Below are 18,630 nucleotides of genomic sequence, written 5' to 3' on the forward strand. Positions count from 1 at the left end.
TTCACGGATCTCCCTTCTCGCTGATTAGGCTTGAAAGTGTACAAAGATCAAACGTCAGAGAACGCCCTCTCTCACGAAAATGTTGACCCGTTCCGCCCCTCATTCCCCCATTCCCACACGCCGCTTTCCCGCGCGCGGGCGCAGGCGCGAGGCGCTGCCACCACCCGCCCCCCCCCCAGCCCCGCGCGCCGCTTCCCGACAGGCCCCGCGGCGGGAGCCCCCGGCCGTAGCCTCGCGCCGCCCGCCGCCCTCAGGCTCGTCCAGTCCGGCCGGGCGCCGCTGCCGCCGCTGCCGCCATGCGCCACAGCCTCACGCAGCTGCTGGCGGCCGGCGGGGCCAGCCCCTCGGGCGCCGTCTGGCCGCTGGCCGGAGCGGGGCAGGCCCCGAGAGGGCGGGATGGCGGCGGGGAAGGGGACCCGGGCCCCGCGCGGCCCAAACCGCAGCCGCCGCCGCGGCGGGACTCCCCGGGAGCCTCGGAGCCGCGGCGGCCGGAGAAGGAGGCTGAGGCGCCCGGCGGCCCGCTGGAGGTGTGGGAGCAAGAGGACTGGTTCCCGGGGCTGGAGCTGGGAGACCTGCTGGAGGCGGCCCGGCCGGACTGGGACCTGGACGCGGAGCTGAGCGGCTGCTTCTGTGGGGACCCGGAGCCGCCGCCCGCGCCCGGCCAGGGCCCGCGGCCGGCGGCGCCCGGGCGGAGGAGCGGCGGGGCCGGGAGTCGGCTGAAGGCGGCGGCGGCGCGGTTGAACCGGCTGAAGAAGAAGCAGTATGTGCTGGGGCTGGAGAGCCGCCTGCAAGGCCTGGCTGCCGAGAACCGGCAGCTGCGGGACCGCAACCGCGGCCTGAGCCGCCGCCTGCGAGAGCTGGAGCGGGAGAGCAGCTACCTGCGGGCTGTGCTGGCCAACCAGAGCGCGCTGGGGCAGCTGCTGAGCCGCCTGGCCGGGACCCGCGCCGGCGGGCTGCAGCTCAGCACCAGCCTCTTCAGGGACACGGGCAGCCCCCGCCGCCAGCACCAGCAGCTCCAGCCCGCCGGCGAGAGCAGCGACCACGACTACGCACTGCCCAGCTCCCGGCCCCGCGGCCTGGAGGAGGCGGCGGCCGTGACTAAGACGGAGGAGGAGTGGGCGGCCCCCGGCGGGATCTGCCTACACGTGGACCGGGATCAGGTGTCGGTGGAGTTCTGCTCCATCTGTGCTCGGCGGGCGGCGGCCTCCTTCAAAATGTAGGGTCAAGTACCTGCTGCAAGTACTCGTGGGGTTCTCACCCGTAAGGGCCTCGCGTCGCGGCGGAGGAAGCAGGCAATGGTGCGGAGGAAAAGAATCCATGCAGTGGTGATGGGGTGGTATTGGGGGAGATGCAAAGGAGGGGAACCTGGCGCTTAATTAAGCGGCCAGGGTAACAAAAAAATTCTCTCGAACGGCACGTTGGGAGCCAGACGGTGGCCTTGGTTCAAGGTCCCGTAACTGTGGCGTGTGGACGGTAGTGGTGTGAGCCTGTCTGGCGATGGGAGTCGCGCAGAGCCGTGTGCGGCAGTGGTCGTGCAGACTGATGCGCACACGCGGAGGTGCCGCCAGAGCCCGCTCGCAGCACCTGGGTGGAAAGATCATGCCGACTTGATGCATGAAGGTGTGCTCGGCTCCGCTTCGCAGTAAAGATAATGCTGACTACCCGGTCTTGAGTCAGATAATGTCTAGCCTGCTTGTCCTGAGGAGCTGAAAATGCTTGCTTAGAAAACCAAACAAAAACTCCATTATGACATCGTCACTGGACAGACTTAAGAAAATAGTAATGATCGGCAAAAGAAAGCATGCATATAAAATTGTACTGCATCTCAGTTATACATTACTATTAAAACCTCTCTGACAGTTTCTCTTTTAGGTGGTTGCCCTGCCAGGCTCCGTTGTGTAGGGGTTAAAGAACAGTCGTTTCCCACCTCGCAACCTGGTAAGGATCAATATATTCCCATAATGTGGTATCAGACAGCTTGCTTTGCTTATCCCAGTCTCTTGTAATGACTGGTTCAGAAAATGATTTCTCTGGTCCTTGGCCTACTCTACCAAAATGTGTCTAGCTCTGGATGACAACTAATAGTAAAGGTTACAATCACATCACTCTCATTAGCTGTTTTCCTGGTTTAGTTTTTGAAACAAATATATTGGCTATGTAGTAGCCAATGCAGGAGCTACATTTTGAATTTTAAAAAAATGTTCATGCCATTTGAAATAGAAATTTCCTATTAAACCAAGTAAGTAGCTGATGAGCTGAAAAGGAAAATTTGCTAATAAGGGGGACGTGACATTTATAGCCTTTATTGCAGGGGACTGCCCCAAAAGTCTAAGTAAATTGCTTTGTGAATGAAAAGAGAAAAGGAATTTGTGACCTGTTGGTTTAGAATGCTGTCTAGTGTCAGGGAGTCACAGTACCTTTCAAAAGCCCCTCTCTAGCTTGCTCGAATTTATGATGCGGAGTTTTACCTGATACAACAGCCTGAGCACTGGTTAAATCTCTACAGAGGAGTCCTCACACAGAGGAGCCACTCTTGCATGGACCTCCAAGGAGAATTAGGTTTGAAGAATCAGTGCATTGAAGTAACTCCTTACTTCACCTTCCCATAAGTAAATCTCTGTGCCCGGGCACACTGAAATTCCTGTTACTTCAGAGTAGCTTTAAATTTTGAAAATATTGCATGTATACGTATGTGCTTAACTCTACTGTAGAGTTCTTAATTTAGCCTCTTACAGTATCCAGAAATCTATAACCAGATATAGATAAGCACAGTTTGGAGATGAGCAAAATATGTACCTTGAGGCTATTTATATGAAAAATGCTCCATAATTGCTCCTGAGACAAGAGGAAAAATAGTTTGACAGACAGATAGTGTGTGTTTTCTTGTACTAGTCAGTGTTTCTCCCTATCACAAAAGATGAGTGGGTTCTTTTTTCAGTTGTGTTATAATGTTTAGGTTGTTTAAATGTATGTCAGTTGGGGGAAGAAAGATTGTGAAAATGATAATATGTAAAGTGAGGTTTCACAAAGAATACTTTTCTAAAACAGCTTCATTTATTAATTTCTGAAAAAAAAAGATGCTATTTAGTGTTTCTGAAGCCTTGTTTCATAAAGCCTTAAATTTTGTGTTTAAGGCTAAGTAGGTGAAAGCCTTTTCTCCCAGTCCTTTGCTTTATTGGTGCTAGACCCTGTTACCCTGTGTTCATCAGTAGAAAAGGAGTTTGATTTTTCTTTGTGAAACATCACTGTGTGATAAAGTATATGTGTATTTAGCATCCTTGTTTTTCTTTATGCTAAAGTGGATTCAGCTGTGTTGGGGCAGAAGAGACGGGACCAGCTGCTGGCCACATTTCCTGCTTTATTTTAAAAGGTAGTATAAGAAATGAGAATAAAGAGGTAACAGGGCTTTTGCTGTCTTTGGTTTAAAAAAATTGAATGCTGGGATTATTTATTGTCATTGAAGATGATTTTTTTTAAAGGCAGTTTTCTATCAAACAGGTTTTACTCCAGTGTATGCAGAATTCCGTCTGTTCAGGGGATATTGCCAGCACAAAAGAGACTTAGTGGGATATGTGTGACCTTACACCTCTGTGGTGGCATCAACAGGGCTGTACAAAGTGTCAGTCTTAACTCGGGTAACTCTGCTGTAACTGATGAGTTGGGGGTTAACCAGTGCAGAGGAGTCACAGTTAGCCACCAGGACCTGCACTGACTGAGGTGCAAAATGGAAATAATCTAGAGTCAACCTAAGCTCAGCCTGCCTAGCTCAGACTTCATGAACGTGCTTTATTTTGCAGTTTTAACGTGCTGGAGGAAAAGAGAAACACTAGTGTAGCAAGCATGGGATGTTCCAGTGGCATTTTTACGGTTACTTCAGTGTAGGAGTGTGTTTTAAGTTAATTTAAATATGCATTCTTTCTTGTTGCATCACTTCTGAACGGCAGGGTGAGGGACAGTTCCTCTGGCCCCTGCTGTGAACCTGCACAATGCTCTGCTGTGACACGACCTGTGGCTGTGTCCCAGAGCAGCTGATTTTCTGACATGCAGAACGGTGTATTATGGTACAAGAACAAGGTCAAGTCCCAAGAAAGTCAGTGGCTGCAGGCATTTCTAGTGCCTACTGAATCATATTTAAACCAAATAGAAGGGAGGAAGTTATTTGAAACTAACCAACTGTACTATATGGTGTATTATTAATGTAGCTTTTGGAAGTGAAAGCCTTGAAATGACATAAATTAATACTTGAAAATATATTGTAAATGTTTCTTTGTAATTGTGCCATTCAGATAAGAATACAATATCATAATAAAATCAGACTTGTTGATCTTTCAGTTTATGGGCTCAAATGTTTTTTCATTTTTTCTTTTCATTAATGACTTGGTTCATTAAACAAAGGGGTAAAACAGAAAGGGGAAAATGTTGTTGCTGCTATCTCTGGGTCATCAAGTGGAAAACAAGATAAAATGGATCAGGGTATGCAGGAGAAATGTTCTTGCTCATCTCTCTCTAAAGGTAATTTTGTGGGGAGGACAACGCAAAGGTGTTACTCCTTGAACTGCATTTGGAGCTTTACTTCTGAGAATCAGCACTTCTTGTATTTCATAGTTGTTCTTAATTTTTTATTGATATGGATATATTTGATCAGTATACCACGGAGGAGTAAAAACTTACATAAACCCTTCTGTGGTCTATTGGCATCTTCTTCCTTTCTGTTCTATTTTTAGGCTCTGAAGTGTCATGACTGGTTAATTACACGCTGCTGAATCACAATCTTTGATCAGATTGCTATTTCCACACTAAACACAGGGTGAGTGTAAAAAGTGAATGGTTTGGCAGTGCTGAAAGGACAGAACATTTTCAGTGCTCTGGAGTGAGCAATGTCCTGTATGTTCAGGTTTCTGCTCATCTTGAATGCTTTATTTGTAGAGCACAGTTTAAAACAGTGCACTGGCTTTCTAGCATGAGGGGATTCTAGTGAAAGTGGTCTGCAGCTTGATAAAAAAGAGCATTTCACAAAAAATACTGCATGAAAATGTAAAAGCATACTGGCATGCTCTGCCTCTTTGGCCTCTGGTTGTAGGGAATATCCTGTTCAGCACTGAAACGTGTTTGGTACATTGTGTGTACCACAGAACCAAGTGCTGCCAGTGCTCTGCTGCACAGCTATGCTAACCTGCATTTTCCAAACACAGTCACCTGAAGACTGCTTAGCTTTTAAATAAGAAACAGTTTCATGCTCAGTTCTCCTTTAGTCCACTGCAGTTTGATTCTGGTGCTGTGACTCTCAGTAGTGTTCTGAATGAACTTCTCTTTCCTCTGAAGAGCTTTGCAGCATCTGGGAGTTAAAAACAAATTGGTGCTTCTGTAGTCTGTAGCTGCCTGGAGAGATACCAAAGCAAATGCAGGGACTCATGTTCTAACACTTGGCATTTCTTGGTACTTCCAGAGAATCAGATTTCTCATGCCATTTGTCAAAATTGTAATCAGGTTTCCTTGTGAAACACAGGGATCTTGGCAAAATACAAAGGCCTTTTGTACATTTACTGATTTTTTAAATGCTGTGTGTTTTAGAGTTTGTAATTGAGGTTTTCTGCTGGACTCAGCAATATTCTGGTTATGGGGCTGTATGTACTATTAGTTACAGTGTAAAATGTCTGAAGGATATGTCAGGTATGGGAGATGTTCAAATGGACTCTGTTTAAAGAACACCCTGTGCAAAAACTGCACGTTACCAGCTGCTGAGTCCACATTTTGCCACAGTTTAAGTGGGATATGCAAATGTGGAGAAATAACTCTGCCTGTGCTCATCAGCAGGAAGATGCCAAGGGCAGGACTTGCACATGCACCAGAAGGATGAGGGAGACATTTGCAGGAGCTACTGTAGGATAGATTGTTATGTTGAGATAGCATTTAGAATGGTGCGTCTAGAAGATAAAAGTGGTGCTTTTATTAGTAATTCTGTGGGCTCTTAGCTCTTATCTGTAGCCATTCTTGGCATTCTTTTGGCCAAAGTTCAGACTTGGAGTAGCCTGAAATCCTTTCTCTGGGATATGCAGCCTGTGCATGGCTTGTTTCTACTACAGTGGTGGAAGAAAGGATCCACTTAACAGCTGCTCTCACTCAGTGTTGGGGGAGAGTTTATGGCAGGTGTCAGAAACCAAGGACTGGTTCTTGGGGTTGTAGGGGGTAGGCCAGATCCCGTGTGTGAAACAGGGAATGGAAGGAGCATTCCCAGATTCCTGTGTAGGCACTCCTCCACACGTGTGCGTGCCACAACTGGGATAGTATCTTGCTATCCTGTGGAATTCTGAAACAATTTCAGACTTCATTGATTAACTTCTGAGAACACACCTCCCCCTCAATAGTTTAAGTACAGAGGGTGTAAATGAAAAGTTTCCTTGTTCACAAACACACACAACCTTTCTAGTCTCAGGGGTGTTCAGCTGACCTTTGATGTGATTAGTGCTGAACATGTACATGCTTGCAATTTGTGTGTTCATCAGTGATGCTGGAAAAAACTATCAAGTCTCTGCAACTTACTAAAAGTGTTGAGGAATGTAACTTTTTTTAATATACAATCTTCACCTTTCACTTAAAGAAATGAGTAAAAGGATGTGGCTTGTCCAGGTCAGACCACTGACCCTCAGAACATGCATTTTGGTGACTGAGGATAATTATCACTTCAGTTTATACCAAAATGAAAGTAGTACATGGAAGGAAAGATCCTTTAGAATCTCGCCCTTTAATAAGCACTGGAATCTGTTCACAGTGTTTTAACTGTATCATGTTAAATGCTTGCAATAATCACTGAGCCAATCATTGTCATTCTTCATGCTACTATTGCACAATAACACCTTTATTTTATGTTTTTATTATCACAGGTAAGTGGTTCTGTTGGTTAAAGTCTGATGGCTTCCGGAGATAGGACAGTTCACTGTCCTGTAAAATACTTGCTCCGTGAGAATCTGCAGTCGGGGTGATCAAGGTAAGGCCGAGCTGGGGAACACCACGTGACACAGCAACTCTGAATCGAGGAAAACTAAATGATCTCTACCTAACAGCAACAGGGAGTCTGTATTGCTGCTTCCCTGTGCAAATCAGGCTGCTGCTGCTGGTGAGAGAGAAAGAATGTGTCATGCTCCTGCTGTAATGACCCATTTTTAAGGAAAAGGTAGACAAAGATCATGAAACTCCTTCAGTATATTTTTGAGCAGCATTACAGAATAAATTTTAATCCCTTTCAATTAAAGGTCTCAATGCCAAATGCTTAATTCTCATTAATAAATATTTCCACGTGCATCTCTGGGAATTCTAGAATTTTACTGTGGTGACTGCTGACCAGTAGCTGTACAGCTTTTACAGTTAGAGAATTATTTAGGTTTGGAAAAGACCCCCAGGATAGTTGAGTCATCACCAACTCCTCAAGGAGACCATGGCACCATGGTGTTTCTTGAACACCTCCAGGGGTGGTGACTCCTGACACCTCCTGGGCAGTTCATTCCAATGCTTATCAAGCCTTTCTGTACAGAAATTCCTCTCGATGCTTAACATGAAGCTCCCCTAGCACCGTTTGAGGCAGTTTCCTCTTGTCCTGACACTTATTGCCTGGGAGAAGAGGCCAACCCCTACCTATGGGGGGGTTAAGACCATACATCAGATTGAGAGTATTGTTTCTGTAGAGGAATTCCTCATTTAGCTCTCAGTCTGCAGAATGCTCTAAAGACACCCCATGCAGTAGGAGAGCTGTAATTTATACTGCTCTAGAACATACAGCCACCAATGTGAAGACACACCTACTTCATAAATGCATTATTCTGGACTACTGATCTTAGGTGTAGCTGAGATATCCCCATAACCAGTCCTCAAAGGTCTCTTGATACAGCCATCCTTCAGGAAAAGACTTCATTTCAAGGCAAAATGGTTACGAGGCCAAGGGCTGTTTTTTGATATGCTGGGAAGGCTGACACGACTGTCAGTCCTGATTGCTCTGTGATAAAAGTGTTCTCTACAGTGTGACCCATCTAACAGTGTAAAAGGAGTAATCTTGTGACAGAAGTTTTGTGCTAGCAGAATGGAGGAAAGGGAGAAAAATACTCAAATTTTGAGGAAATTCTAGTAAAACCTTGCCTCGATCTTCCCAATTTTTGGTAGTTTTGTTTGTTTGTTTGTTTGTTTGTTTTGGGGGTTTTTTGGGGGGTTTTTTTGTGTGTGTTTTAATCTCTGTGGTTTGCATTATGAATGAAAACCCCTCTTTTTTCAAGAATACTTATGTTTTACAGCTTGGAAAAGTTGTAGCATCACCTTAGAACCAAACATGAAGCAGGCACTATAAATGCTTTCTCGCCTCCCATTTCCAAAGCAACCTACCTGTCTGTTATTTAGGTGTATACACTAAACTGGGCATAATGAAAAGTTTACCTTGCATTTAAGTTCAAAACTTTAAAAATGCCAGAGCAGAGACTTGGTTTTTGTATTAAAAAGACACAGCAGCATTTCTTTTTCTTGTTTATTATGGTTACTTATCCAAAGCAATTGAAAAGTTGCTTTACTTCATTCAGGTAGCTCTTCAGAATCCCTGCTAGTGGCCATCTGCAGCAGCATTTTGATGTATATTCCATGCTGTTTAGTGGCAAGATATAATCCAGTCAGAGCCTGCACCAGTATCCCCAGACTCATCTTTCGAAAGACAGGCTGAGAAGTGGTGAGCCAGTAGCGCAAGAGATTTTCTTTCCCTGGCAAGGGACTCGACATATACCTAAACAATGGAGACAGTGGTAGAAACATCTGGTTTTTTCCATGCAAGTGTCAAGATTTAACATCAATATTTATGCAGATAGTAATTTTCTCTTCCTTCTCCTAAGTTAAAATCACCTGGAGGTACTGAGCTCTCTGGACAAATGCTTTAGAACATCCTGACCACACGCTGAGTCTCAGCAGCCTCGCCCTGCCCTTGCTGTGCTCTGAATTTCACAGAATGACACCTGTCAGGGACTTTGGCTGCTGGACACTGCCCAGGGTCAGTGAGGGCTCTTGGCAGGATGGCAGCCACCACTGCACACACCCAGGCACACCCTGGGAGACTTGGAAGGTTCCTGCTAAACACAAGGGCTTCCCAATGGATCACTTTGCAGATCTTATTTCACTTTGGTGTAGCTCTTACAAACTTCACTTTGTAATCAGATGACCTTAATGTAAATCTCCTTCCACATCCTAAATGTCTACAAGAAGACAAGTGTGCACAGATTAAATATCTACAGAATTTACACTGAGAACTGAACATTTAACCCATAAATACATTTCTACCAATTCACTGCAGGTAAGTAAGACGTACCTGGCTGCAAGGCTTCCGTTCAAGGGGATAGCCAGGAAAATGGGATAGAAACCACCCACAACAGCACCTACTAATCCTCCTCTGATCACAGCACAGACCTCACAGTTCAGCTGACCTGCGTGGCAAACAGTATTTCACTGCCAAGATCCACACATGCTCCACCACATCAATTTATAAGCTGCGTGCAAGAACCTGAAAACAGGCTCTTGACAGAAATTTCCAAGCTGTAAGAGTATGCAAAAATTATAAAGGAGGACTCTTCTTTTAAAAAACAACAACAAAAAACCTGAAAAAAACAGAATAACAACCAGAACAATCCCAAAACAAAAACAGACAAAACCAAAAACAATCACTCCCACTCCAACTCATGCGGAATTTACCATTTGAAAGTTGACCTTCAAATGAGATGGGTACAGATGGGGGCAACTGCTTTGTTGCAGTCACTTTTACATGACTTTGAGTGAAAAATACTGAAAATAAGTAATGTTTAAAAGAATTTTTTTAGAAATATATATATAAACATATGTCTCTCCTTTCTCACTCCACTTTGAGAACTCACTGCTGTGCAATGCATTTTGTTTTTCAAACTCTGCTTTACAAACTAAGGTTTTTTAAAACCACAACAGTTTAAGAGCACTGTTCTGCAGGGAGAAAAACTCCTCTAGAGTTTAAAAAAAAAAAAAAAAAAAAAAAGGCAAAAAAAAAAAAAAGCAAAACAACAACAACAAAAGGAATATAGAGGTTTTTACCTGAAAATAAAGGGTCATGCACAAAAACTTCATAAACTGCTGCTGTTGAAAGAAATGGAATAACAGCCATTGGCACAGCAGACACCAAGGCAGCCTTTCTGACATGTAGGATGTTCCTGAAGAAATTATTTGCTGCTAAGCCACATAGGCTTGAATTTGCCGCTAGGAAGTATTTTCCATGATTACAAAGGTTCCTGTGAAAGAAGGAAAGTCGTTTCAGCGACTGAGAACTGTAAAAAAAGTTTGGTTTAGTCAACACTACAGTTCTCTTCTGAAAATCCTGCAACAGTAAGAGACATAAATCTCTCACTGGTGCAAAATGGAGAGTAACTACTTTCAGAAGCAGCCAGTGCAGCACCCTTGAGTTTACACACACTTCTAGAGTGAAGTGACAGGTTGAGAAGCTGTTGCTGCAGTTTTTTTCTCCCTCATTATTATAGTTAATGGAAACTTCATTAAAGCTCTCCTAATAAGCATGTTTCTAAGGATAATGTTTTCTGAAAAGAAATGAGGAAATAGATATACAATAAAACATAATTTTAAAAAGGCAAGTCAACCTACTTATAATTCTTCTACATTTTAATGTTTCAAGTAATATTAAGCACTAAAAATCATACGGAAAAGATTTCAGAGATGTAGTTGCTAACCTTGCAAAACTTGTAACACTAAAAATGTCAGACAACAAGGACACCAACTATTTCTTGTTTTGAATAGGAAAATTCAAATTTTACTTTTACAATTGTAGGCAGTAAGACACAGGCAAGCACATGAATAAATATGGAGGACTGAGATGAAAATTTTAGCAGCATATTTAGGTATCCAAACCAGAGCAAATTAATGTACCCAGGACCTGCAGAATCTACTTAGTGAGGTACAGAACTGCTACACTGCACAAAAGAAAAGAAAGGGAGGATGGAAGAGTTGGGGTTTGTGGTTTTTTGTTTGTTTGAGCTCCCTAGTGTTAAAAAGAAGTGCTTGGAATAGGAACTCTCAGTTTGACTGCAGTGTGCTTCCTCTTCCTTTCCAGACATTAGCTCCCCTTGGGATACAAACAGCAAGTCCTGCCAGCGACTGGCAGCTACTTCTTTCCAAGGCCCAGCAATCCATAAGTCCAGAGTTTCTATCCAGACATTACCACATCACTACTGAGTATCTGCATCCCCTGCTCTCCTGGGGAAGGAAGAGTTTCGGAGGCTGAAAAGGGCAGCAGATCCTACACAAAGTTGTAGCCTTTTCTTTCCCACCTGTGTGGGAGGCCCTGTGTTACTACCAGCCATTTGTTTAGCCAGCAATTTAGTCCTATTAAAAATATAAATAAAATAAGCTTCTGATTGCTCTTATTTCTAAAAAAAATATCCAAGCTGATACACACATGCAAATGGCTCCTAACAGAAGCAGCTCAGGTCCAGTAAGGTTTTGCAGTGACATGCAGTGTCACAAACCAAAAGGTCATTTGTGAGGCCCAGAGGGCATTTAGCTGGCTTTGTGCTGCACAGAACCCTGCTGGAGAGCCTGCAGGACTCCAGCTGACTCCTCCACCTGGATACCTCAATCTCACCTTCCTGAAACAGGGAGCGCCAAAGAATGAGATGCAGAAACCAGCAGGTTGATGCTCGCTCAGTTCTGGCCCCAGGCCAGCCCTGCTGGACACAAGATGACTGCAGCAGAATCACATTTCAGTTTCCTAGAAAATGTTTTAGCTCTAGCATAGCACTGTGAGAATTCTCAGAGCGAGTCAGGCCTGACCAGCCATCCCACAGCCCTAAGCACTGAGAGCACATGCCAGAGACCAGCTGAGCAGGACCAGGGCCAACACTGAAATAACCACATTGAAAAAACAGAAAACAAGTTGTTCTGGACAATAACAAGCATCTTCACAATTAGCTAATTTTGTTAACGGCAAGGAAAATTCGTAATAGAAGAATAAGGAAAAAGAAAAACCTCCAAGACTTGAAATGTTTGATGCACTTATCTTCATTTACTTTACCAGCACTTACTGATCTGCTTTAGGAAGCTCATTGAACATCTTTTGTATGATTTCCATCCGCTTAAATCTTTCCAAAATTAGTCTTTTCTGCGGAGAATCTAGTTCAAGAAACTCTCTTCCTGACATCTTGAAGTCCTGGATCATAAGGAAAAAATAAACAAATGTAATCAAAGTTGCATAGCCCCAGTATGACTCAAACATTTAGACTCTTTGCCACTATGAATCACAAATACATTTCCTATTTTGCATGGCAATACTCCGGTTTTAAACTGACTTAACTGTCAAACAGAACCGTAAAAAAAAAAACAACAAATAAACTCATATTTGTAGACATAAATCAGAAAGCACAGAGTTGCACTGTGTTTGTGTGGCAAGGTTTTGGTAGCAGGGGGATGCATGGGTGGCTTCTGAGATGCCAGGAGCTTCCCCCGTGTCCAAGAGAGTCTGCTCCAGCCGGCTCCAAGACAGACCTGCTGCTGGCCAACTCTAAGCCCAGCCACTGCAGTGGTGGTGTGTTGTGGTTGCGGGGGAGTTGAATTTTTCCAGGGGGATGTGGGCAGTCTAATCAGTAATCAGCTTTTCTGCTGGCACCTAGATTGGTCACTCGGAGGTTTGGACACGCCTCTGAAGACACAAAGAGTTAAAAGCAGGACCCCAAGGGGGTTCGGCCTCTTTTTTTTGGATCCCGGTTTCAGCAGAGAGATGTCTCAAGTCTCCTTCCCCTGCCCAGCCACGAGGCTGGGTGGGGGAGGGAAAACACGTGGTTGGGCTCAGGTAAGCCGGAACCCCGGGGGAAGAGAAGAGAGTGGACAGGACTGGAACTGAGCTGCCCCGTCCAGGATGGAGGGGTGGAAAACTGTGGAAGTGCCTTCTGTGTGTGCTCACCCCCTCTTCCCCCCAAACTCCGGGAGAAGGTGCCCAGCCACGTGGGGGTTGCCGAGCCTGGGAGTGCCTGAGCCCGCACCCTGCTGGGAGATAGAAACTGTTAACTCTTGCTTGGCAGAAAGAAACTTTTCTTAAACATTGATTCTCATGACTGGTGATTTTAGAAAAAAAGAGAAAGAAGCAGCCTGGGACCGAGGTAATAAAGCACGATTAGAAGGAGCCTGATGGGCAAAAAATGAGAGGAGTAGCCTTTTGAGCTAGACTTTTCTTGCATAATGTCAGCCATGGACTAAACTTGAGTCTCTTTTGAACATAAACTGCATTTTTGGGTAGATACAGCTGCCCTTGCTTTTGCTACAGTGACTGGCACTTGAAGAGTGGAGCGAGCAGAGAAGAGAGGGGGAGGGTGAGGTGGTGCCCTCTGCCCTCAGGGCAGACCTGCTCCTGGAACCCCGGCCCCTGGGTAAAAAGGGGAGAGCTCGGCATGCAAGTATCCTTAAAAGAGCCCTGTATGCAGTTTTGGCCTATGAGACAGCGGTGAGAGCGCTGGACATAGGAAAAAGAGAGAGTCACCCTGGCAGACTTCTCCGGGCAGTGCCACGGGTGACATGGAAACACATAAGGAGTAGACCTGTGTGTTCTGGAGAACAGTCTGTGGTGCGAGAGAGACTCCTCTCTCCCTTGCTGAACTGAAGATTGGTTTGTTTTTTTTTTAGTGGTGATTGTTTGATCTAAAACCCAAAGGTTAGTCTGTGAAGAGTGATGTGTAGGGAGGTAGAAACTGGGAGAAGAAATGTTGTAAGAAGTTTTTATTTCTGTCTCTGTGTGTGTTTAAGAGTATTTCTGTCCCTGTTCTTATGTAATGTAATAAAGTTTTGGTGGTTTTTTTGTTTTCAAGATTTAAGCCTGCTCTGCTCTGTTCCTGATCACATCCCACAGTAGCTGTTAGGAAAAAAAAAAACATATTCATGGGTGCATTAACATCTAGCCAGTGCCAACTCATGACATGGTGTGTGGGGGAAAGATAAGAAAGGGTAAAAACTGCTGCACAGCAGTAGCTGGAAAAGAGGAGAGAGAGGAAGAGCCCTGCAGACACCAAGGCCAGTGCAGAAGGAGGGGCAGGAGGTGCTCCAGGCAGCAGAGCTGAGATTCCCTGCAGCCCATGGTGGGGCAGCTGTGCCCCTGCAGCCCGTGGAGGACCACAGAGGAGCAGAGATCCACCTGCAGCCCCTGGAGGATGCCATGCCAGAGCAGGGGGATGCCCAAAGGAGGCTGTGACCCAGCCTGTGCTGGAGCAGGCTCCTGGCAGGGTATGTGGCCACATGGGGAGAGGAGCCCAAGCTGGAGTGGGTTGCTGGCAGGACCTCTGAGCCCGTGGATGACCCACACTGCTACTGAAGGACTGACCCCTGTGGAAGGGACCCACACTGGAGGAGTTCATCAAGAACTGCAGCCTGTGGGGAGGACTCCTGTTAGAGAATTTTGCAGGAGAACTATTTCCTGTGGAAGGGACCCCACACTGGAAGAGTGCAAAGAGGAAGGAGTGATAGAGACAACATGTGATGAACTGACTACAACTCCCATTCCCTGTCTCTCTGTGCTTCTAAGAGGAAGAAGGACAAAAACAGGAGTGAAGGGAGGGGTGGAGGGAAGGTGTTTTAAGGATCTGGATTTATTTCTCATTACCTTATCCTAATTTGATTAAAAATATATTCCATTTCCCCCCAGTTTCCTGTTTTGACTGTAACTGTAATTGGTGAGTGATCTCCCTGTCCTTACCACAGCCCTGAGCTTTTATTCTCCCTGTCCTTTTGAGGGGGGTGGAAAGTGATATGAGCACCTTGGCGGCCACCTGAGGCCAACCCTTTAGAATAGCTCTTGATTACACTTGGAATTTAGTGATTCAAGTGTTCTTTTCCTACACGTTTTACTGCAGAGGAAATTCTCCCAGACTTTGCCAACCATACTTACCTCAAGTTCCTTTTACAATGTGAAGGCTGTGTCCTAAGCCCTGCTATAGGACTGAGCCTGCTTCGGTTCGGGCTTGGCAGGATAGAGGAGCGCAGAAAGCGGGATCAGGGGCAAGGATCTCACCGGGATGGCTTCAGGCCGCTCGAGGAGGGTCCCCAAACCTGTGCTTTGGGATCCCGCACACAGACAGCACGTCACGGAGCTGTAAGCACCCCGCTCTCCCTGAGCCTTGCACACACCTTGTACGCGCGTCTCTGCCCGAGCCTGGCGCGCCGCTGGAGGCAGAGGGAGCCCTCCCAAAGCCCCGGGGCCCAGCTCAGGTCAGAACCCTCAATCCCGGGAAACCGCGGCTCGACCCCGACCTTCAATCCCCACCGCTACCAGTCGCTGGCCCCGCACCGCGCTGACCGCCCCGGCCTCCCCGGCTCAGGCTCCGACCTTGAGCCGTACGGGCGGACACGGCCCCGCCGCCCTCACCGAGCCGTTCCCGCTGCCTCCAACATGGCACCTCCCACCTCACGTCCTCCCGGTGGGCGCCGCCATCTTGCTCGCTCACATGACCCAGGGGCAGCAGAGGCCGCCTGTGATTGGGCCCTTGGCCGGCGGCCCAGCATGGCGGCCGCCGATTGGCCGCGGGCCGGCGGGCGGGGCCCGGCGCTGGTTGCCGGGGCGGCGGATGGCGGCGGCGACTCCTCGATGGCGGCGGGGCTGAGCGCGGACCCTGCACCGGCGGCCGGGACGCGGGGACTCCCCCTTCGGTGCGGGGAGGCCCAGTCCTCGGGGTAACCCGCTGACCCTCTCCCCTCAGCCCATGCCCCTTCCCCGCCTGCCCCCTCAGCCCTCGCAACGCTCGCTGCCCCCTTCCCTCGCCACCGGCTGCTTTGTGCTCCCTCCTCACCCCATTCGAGCGCCCCTCGCCCCGGCCGCGTCTCGCTTCGTCCAACCTCCAACCCCTCCCTCATCCCCTCAGCTCCTGCTTCGCTTGTCCCTCAGCAGCCCCGAGGGGAATTGTCCTCGTCCTTAAACCCAGCTTGGCTCCGCCAGTTCACCTGCGCTCCATGCCGGTCCCTCAGCCAGCCCGCCCGCTCTCGGTGCCTCGTTTCGCCTCAGAAAGCAGCAGGCAGAGCCCGTGGCGTTCGAGAGAACCGGGGGAGGGTGGCGCGGGGAGGGGATGAGGGGGGACAGCCGCTGAGTCCCTGCCCGCGGGATGCGGGGACGAACAGATCCCGGCTGAGAGCATCGGAGAGCAGAGCGGAGCGGCCCCTCCACAAACACAGCTCCCACCTCCCAGAGCAGGCGATGCTCGGCACAGCCCTGCCATGTGCATCGCAGCTCCCGGGGAAGGGAAGCGCTCGGAGCCCGTCCGCCGTTCTCAGGCTTGTCCTTAACGAAGTAGATGAGGAAAATCTATCCCGTTGCTGTTTCTCTTTTTGTTTTTCCAGAAAAGGGGAGAGAGAGAGAGGCTGATACTGAAGCCAACCAGCTGCGCTTCTGAGTGGGAAACTCCGGACTGATCTCATGGCTTGCTTTTTATTTCATTAATACTTCATTATCTCTGAAAATGAACCTTTTTGTGAAGCTCTTCTCCTAACTCTCCTTATTCCTCTTTCACGAGGTGGCTGCTGCTGTGCAAAGGAAGGAATGGCATGAAGTGAATTACTCCAGTATAAAGCAAGCTGCTTTGCCCAAGTGCCCAGTGGGCAGCACTGTCACTTTAATAATTCCAGGTCAAGGGATTGCTTTCCTCGTTTTCAATCCTCTCTTTTAATACATGGGAGGATCAGAGGGACATTAAAGACCGTAAGGCTGGGTGGCTTGCAGATAATAAAAATGAAAGTGTTTGCCCAGTGACTTCTGTTGGGTAAGAGGGTGATATTTGAAGGATCTTCCTTCTTTTCCTCTGGTGAGGAAAAAGGGATCTTTTCAGTCTGCTGTGTAGACATCTAATACATAGCTAGCAAAACTAATTCAAGAAGTGAAAGAGCATAAAGAGGCACTTCGGCTATTGTTTTTGTCTTCCTCTTATTTGGATTACTTGGGTGTTTTTGTCCTGCAAATAATATGTTTTTGAGCATGTACAGGTGGAGTATGAGACAGCTGACTAGAGATGGACTGTGCCTTAATTGTATTGCATAAAATCTTTTAATTTTCAAACATTGCTGCCAGAAGAGGAGTTATAAGGTTTTATACTGCCAAGGAACGTTTGATCTTGTATTTTTATAGAGTCAAATATATTTTAAAGAAATTGAAAGCATCTTTTAAAAAAGAATCAAAAAGCTTCTTTTGCTTCCCCTTCCCTCTTTTTTTTTTTTTTTTTTTTTTTTTTTTTTTTTTTTTTTTTTTTAATTTGCGGAGAGCATCGGAAGTTCAAGCCAAGGGAACAGCAAGTATTCATAGAAATGAAGATTGAAGCTGCATTTCCTTACTGAACTGTAAAAGTGTTCTGCAATAGATAGTCAGTTCCTGACCTTGCAGAGTGTTCCAGTAGTACTTCGTTAGTACCTGTAAATAAGTGCTTGCAACCAGATTCAGACATAGGAAGAAGAATGCCAGTCAAGAAGAAAGGTGGGCTATGAAGCTTCATATCTTATATTGCGTCTTCATTGTGTTAGAGTGTTGATTTCTAGTACTTAACAATTTCAGATTAAAAATGCTTTAATGGGGAATGGAAATAGTTTTTCTTTTGCACTGAAAATGGGAGAAAAATTTGTACGCTTACAATAATAATTTTTTAAAGTTCTTTCATGCTCTGTTTTAAGATTTATGTCAAATTTGGCCTCAAATGGTGTTTTTGTAAATATCAGCCGTCTGAGATTCTGAACAGACACCAAGAGAAAAGCTTGATGTTTAATTTTGTGAGAAGCCTCTCTTAGAAACACTAATAAATTTTAAAACCGTAGTTTAATCTGTTATCTATTTGTGACATGTTTGGCGGATAAACATCAGCCATCAGTAGCAGCATTAATAAATAACAAAGTTTCAAGGCTAATTTTAAAAACAAATTATGAGAGCTGTGTTTTGAAGGTGACTTGAATGTGGTTTTTTTTTCACATATGATTTTAGTTATCTTGAATTTCCATGCTTTGATACAACACAAAACTACTGTCTTTAAGGTTGTAGTATGGCAGCATTTAAGAAAAGACAAACAGCCTTACATTTGGCCTCTTGTCACCTCAAGTTTGTGTTTGCAGCTTTGGAAAATGTGGCTTCCAGTGTTCAAACAACAACTGGGAAGTACATGAAGGCAAATTCTTACTCTGAAATGCTCGCAGACCTTAGATTATTTCTGGTTTCTTGCAAATTGGATACTGATTTAAAGTTTCTGATTATGCTAATAGAGTAGAGGTCATGTGAACCTTTTTTTATTCAGCACATCTATCCAGGATCTGATGATACAAAATGTGGGGGAAAGGGCAAAAAGTGAATGTTACAAGCAAAAATGAGGATGTAATCGTTGTGACTTTGGATTCTCTTCTCTATAGGTATGACTCTTCATTAGTTATGAGTTAACATCTACTATATAAATAATGATAAACCATGCTGATTGCTAGAATTATTTTCATGAAAAAAACAATAAATGGGATTTTGTGATTGTTTTTTTAAAAATGACAGTGTAGGAATGAAATTTCAAACTGAAACATTTTAATGAATGGCGTTGTCATTCATGGAATTGCTTGCCATTATGTGTAGTAAAGGTGGAAATGTGT

The 18,630-nt window shown here is 45.9% G+C and overlaps 3 protein-coding genes across 21 annotated transcripts in view; 2 read left to right on the top strand and 1 right to left on the bottom strand.

Annotated features, from left to right (window-relative positions):
* The first annotated feature begins 213 nt into the window (after nt 1-213).
* Nucleotides 214-12,070, top strand: CREBZF (CREB/ATF bZIP transcription factor). Of its 8 annotated transcripts, XR_010079977.1 has the most exons (6): nt 214-1,216; nt 1,861-1,938; nt 3,300-3,370; nt 4,725-4,807; nt 6,882-6,985; nt 11,108-12,070. XR_010079977.1 is itself a non-coding variant. In XM_063394418.1 (3 exons), exons 1-2 carry the CDS (start codon nt 297-299, stop codon nt 1,907-1,909), a joined length of 969 nt encoding a protein of 322 aa, XP_063250488.1. In that variant the 5' UTR covers nt 214-296; the 3' UTR covers nt 1,910-1,938; nt 3,300-4,334. The 8 variants fall into 8 exon arrangements, 1 of the variants encoding a protein (XP_063250488.1); XR_010079982.1 differs by lacking the exon at nt 4,725-4,807 and having other exon boundaries at nt 11,108-12,069; XR_010079978.1 differs by lacking the exon at nt 11,108-12,070 and having other exon boundaries at nt 6,882-7,012.
* Nucleotides 8,397-15,492, bottom strand: LOC134549044 (transmembrane protein 126A-like). Of its 8 annotated transcripts, none has more exons than XM_063394419.1 (6): nt 15,362-15,492; nt 14,924-15,089; nt 12,078-12,202; nt 10,081-10,274; nt 9,332-9,446; nt 8,397-8,755 (listed from the first exon to the last, which is right to left on the bottom strand). In XM_063394419.1, exons 3-6 carry the CDS (start codon nt 12,191-12,193, stop codon nt 8,551-8,553), a joined length of 630 nt encoding a protein of 209 aa, XP_063250489.1. In that variant the 5' UTR covers nt 12,194-12,202; nt 14,924-15,089; nt 15,362-15,492; the 3' UTR covers nt 8,397-8,550. The 8 variants fall into 8 exon arrangements, with proteins under 8 accessions (XP_063250489.1, XP_063250490.1, XP_063250492.1 ...); XM_063394420.1 differs by having other exon boundaries at nt 14,924-15,084; nt 15,362-15,488; XM_063394422.1 differs by having other exon boundaries at nt 15,401-15,486.
* A 56-nt stretch (nt 15,493-15,548) lies between these two features.
* Nucleotides 15,549-18,630, top strand: part of DLG2 (discs large MAGUK scaffold protein 2) — a 994,479-nt gene continuing 991,397 nt past the window's right edge. For 3 of the 5 annotated variants that reach the window (XR_010079973.1, XR_010079974.1, XR_010079976.1), the window contains exons 1-2: nt 15,549-15,705; nt 16,366-18,405. Coding sequence is in view for 1 of the 5 variants with exons in the window: in XM_063394414.1 (XP_063250484.1) it covers nt 17,470-17,488 (19 nt within the window). In the remaining 4 variants the exon portion in view is untranslated. The remainder of the gene's footprint in view (nt 15,706-16,365; nt 18,406-18,630) is intronic. The other 2 variants (XR_010079975.1, XM_063394414.1) reach the window with 2 other exon arrangements.

Source organism: Prinia subflava, chromosome 3, assembly GCF_021018805.1.
Source record: "Prinia subflava isolate CZ2003 ecotype Zambia chromosome 3, Cam_Psub_1.2, whole genome shotgun sequence".
In the NCBI taxonomy this organism is placed as follows: Eukaryota; Metazoa; Chordata; class Aves; order Passeriformes; family Cisticolidae; genus Prinia; species Prinia subflava.

Excerpts from the sequence above, each read along its gene's own strand:
- CREBZF (XM_063394418.1), top strand. The coding sequence starts at position 297 with ATGCGCCACAGCCTCACGCAGCTGCTGGCGGCCGGCGGGGCCAGCCCC. Across the intron at positions 1,217-1,860 it reads GCGGCGGCCTCCTTCAAAAT|TTTCTCTTTTAGGTGGTTGC; the intron begins GTAGGGTCAAGT and ends CCTCTCTGACAG.
- LOC134549044 (XM_063394419.1), bottom strand. The coding sequence starts at position 12,193 with ATGTCAGGAAGAGAGTTTCTTGAACTAGATTCTCCGCAGAAAAGACTA. Across the intron at positions 10,275-12,077 it reads GAGCTTCCTAAAGCAGATCA|GAACCTTTGTAATCATGGAA; the intron begins GTAAGTGCTGGT and ends CTTCTTTCACAG. Across the intron at positions 8,756-9,331 it reads AACGGAAGCCTTGCAGCCAG|GTATATGTCGAGTCCCTTGC; the intron begins GTACGTCTTACT and ends TCCATTGTTTAG.